General features: G+C 40.6%; 1 protein-coding gene across 1 annotated transcript; it reads right to left on the bottom strand.

The window, feature by feature from the left end:
• Positions 1-1306: 1306 nt before the first annotated feature.
• On the bottom strand, positions 1307-2206 carry LOC138342039 (uncharacterized). The gene is made up of 2 exons (XM_069294220.1): positions 2001-2206; positions 1307-1853 (listed from the first exon to the last, which is right to left on the bottom strand). The coding sequence occupies exons 1-2, from the start codon at positions 2204-2206 to the stop codon at positions 1307-1309; spliced, it is 753 nt and encodes a 250-aa protein (XP_069150321.1).

The following is a 2206-nucleotide window of genomic DNA, read 5'->3' as shown; positions in this document are numbered from 1 at the left end:
CTATATAAGTGGACTGACATATATTCTTCTAAGTGTATCCCAAATATGTTACAACGACAATGAAGTAAAGTTTTAATAAAAAAAAGTGTGTAGTTATTAATCTGGTAACAAGGGAAGTAATTCTAACTGCAAGAAGGAAAAGGAACATGTACATTGCTGATCTAGATATTTTTTAGGGAGATGAGCTTACCTGTCTCTATGCTCAAAGTGAGAATGTCGATCTATGGCACACAAGGCTCAGACATGTGAGCTCCTCTCTACTGAACAAACTTTTTTCAAGGGACCTTGTCCGTGGGTTACCAACAGTAAAATTCAACGACAACAAGATGTGCGATGCATGTGTCTAAGGAAAACAAACAAGATCCACTTTTAAGTAAAAGAAGCAGTGAGTTCTTCACGTTCCCTTAAACTTATTCTTATGGATATAAGTTAACCTATGGGGATACAAAGCAGGTGTGGAAAGAAGTACATTTTGGTAATTGTCAATGATTTCTCAAGATTCACTTGGACTATGTTTCTAAGATCCAAGGAGGAAAGTTAATTTGTGTTGATAACCTTCTTAAAAATGATTCAGGCTAAGCTAAATGGGAAGATTGCAGGGAATAGGTCTGATCATCAAATGAAATTTGAAAATACAAAGCTCTACAACTTATGTGCTAAAATGGAATTCATAATAACTTCTCAACTCTAAGAACATCTCAGAAAAATGGTGTTTTGGAAAGGAAAAAACCTAAACAAAACCCACCCTACATAAGAACACAACCCAAACCAACCCTAGATGCATCACAATAAATAGTGTAATTCTCATCACACTTTGGCAAAGTAAGCACTGGGGCTGAAGTGAGTCTGTCCATTAGCTCCTGGAAACTATTCTCACAAGTCTCCGTCTATTCAAATTTGAATTTCTTCTTCGTCAAAGTTGTGAGTGGAAGTAAGAGGTTTTGGCCAGCTTCTAACAGCCTCAGTCTTCTTGGGATCTACCTCCACACCTTTATTGGACATAACATGACCCAGGAAGGTCACATATCTGAGCCAAAAATCACACTTGCTGAATTTGGCATACAACTGATGTTGTCTAAGTACCTCCAAGGTTAGTCAATCTCTCGAAGGGGAGAAACTCAAAGCAAATAATCAGGAAATACATCTTGGAACTCATTCACTACAGATAATGAGTCTATGGAAGGAATGTCATGATCTAAATCATTAACACTAACAAGATTACACAATAACCCCTTGGACATCATTTTATTGGCCTTAAGCTTCGAAGTCAAGGGATTAAGACGAATCGAGTTGTACCCCTCCTAGACTAGTCTTCTTCATCAGGGAAACGAAATCGAAGAACTGTACTACAGCAATCCAGGCAAGCATAACAACTATGAAGCCAGTCCATCCCAAGAATAACATCAAAATCATGCCTTGGTAACTCAACCAAATATGCACACATAGTCTTACCACTTACAATTATTGGGCAATCATTGTATACCCTATCAGTTCTTACATTTTCTCCTAACAACATAACAACCACTAAAGGATCATGTGAAACTTCAGGTAATATCTTAAAAGTGAGAGCAAGAAAAAGAGTTACTAAGTAAAGCGCAAACCATGGATCAAGTAAAGCATAAACAGAAGTTGAGAAAACTTGCAGCATACCTGTGACCAAATAAGCGGACTTCTTCTGCTCTTCCCTTCCCTTCAGGGCACAGAACATGTTCCTTTTAGGAGGCTCGGCTGCTGCTGCACCCTTTGGATTAGGCCTAGGATGAGCATTATCTCCAGCCTGACCTCTTACACGTGGGCAGTCTCTAACAATGTGGCAAATCTTACCGCCACCGAAGCAGGCTATAGTGCCGTGTCTGCACTCTCAACTGTGAGCATGACCACACATAGCAAAATCCTTTCTGGGATGCTGCATCTCACCTCCATTGCCCTTCTTGGGCTCATGTATACCCCCTCTACATTATGTACTCCTCTGAGAATTAGAGTTTCGAGAACTCCGTTACCTCTTTTTGAACCTGGGCTGCTCACGGATGCCAAAATTATTTCTGTGGCCTGCATGGTTGGGACCTGCCTGATCTTGAGGCTTAGGCCTCCTAGCATCACGAACGCCCCTCTTCTTGCGTCTTTCCTCTACTTGTTGGACATGCACCATCAACCTTGAGAGGTCCATGTTATCATGGAGCATCGCAGACCAACACTCCATCTCCAT

The sequence above is a fragment of the Solanum lycopersicum genome, chromosome 2 (assembly GCF_036512215.1).
Source record: "Solanum lycopersicum chromosome 2, SLM_r2.1".
NCBI lineage: Eukaryota > Viridiplantae > Streptophyta > Magnoliopsida > Solanales > Solanaceae > Solanum > Solanum lycopersicum.
This window is presented reverse-complemented; position numbering and strand designations above follow the sequence as displayed.

What these genes read in the sequence shown, in the direction of transcription:
- LOC138342039 (XM_069294220.1), bottom strand. Translation starts at nt 2,206, where the DNA reads ATGGAGATGGAGTGTTGGTCTGCGATGCTCCATGATAACATGGACCTC. An exon ending in CAGCCCAGGTTCAAAAAGAG is followed by an intron (nt 1,854 to 2,000) that starts GTAACGGAGTTC and finishes TTGAGAGTGCAG; the next exon opens with ACACGGCACTATAGCCTGCT.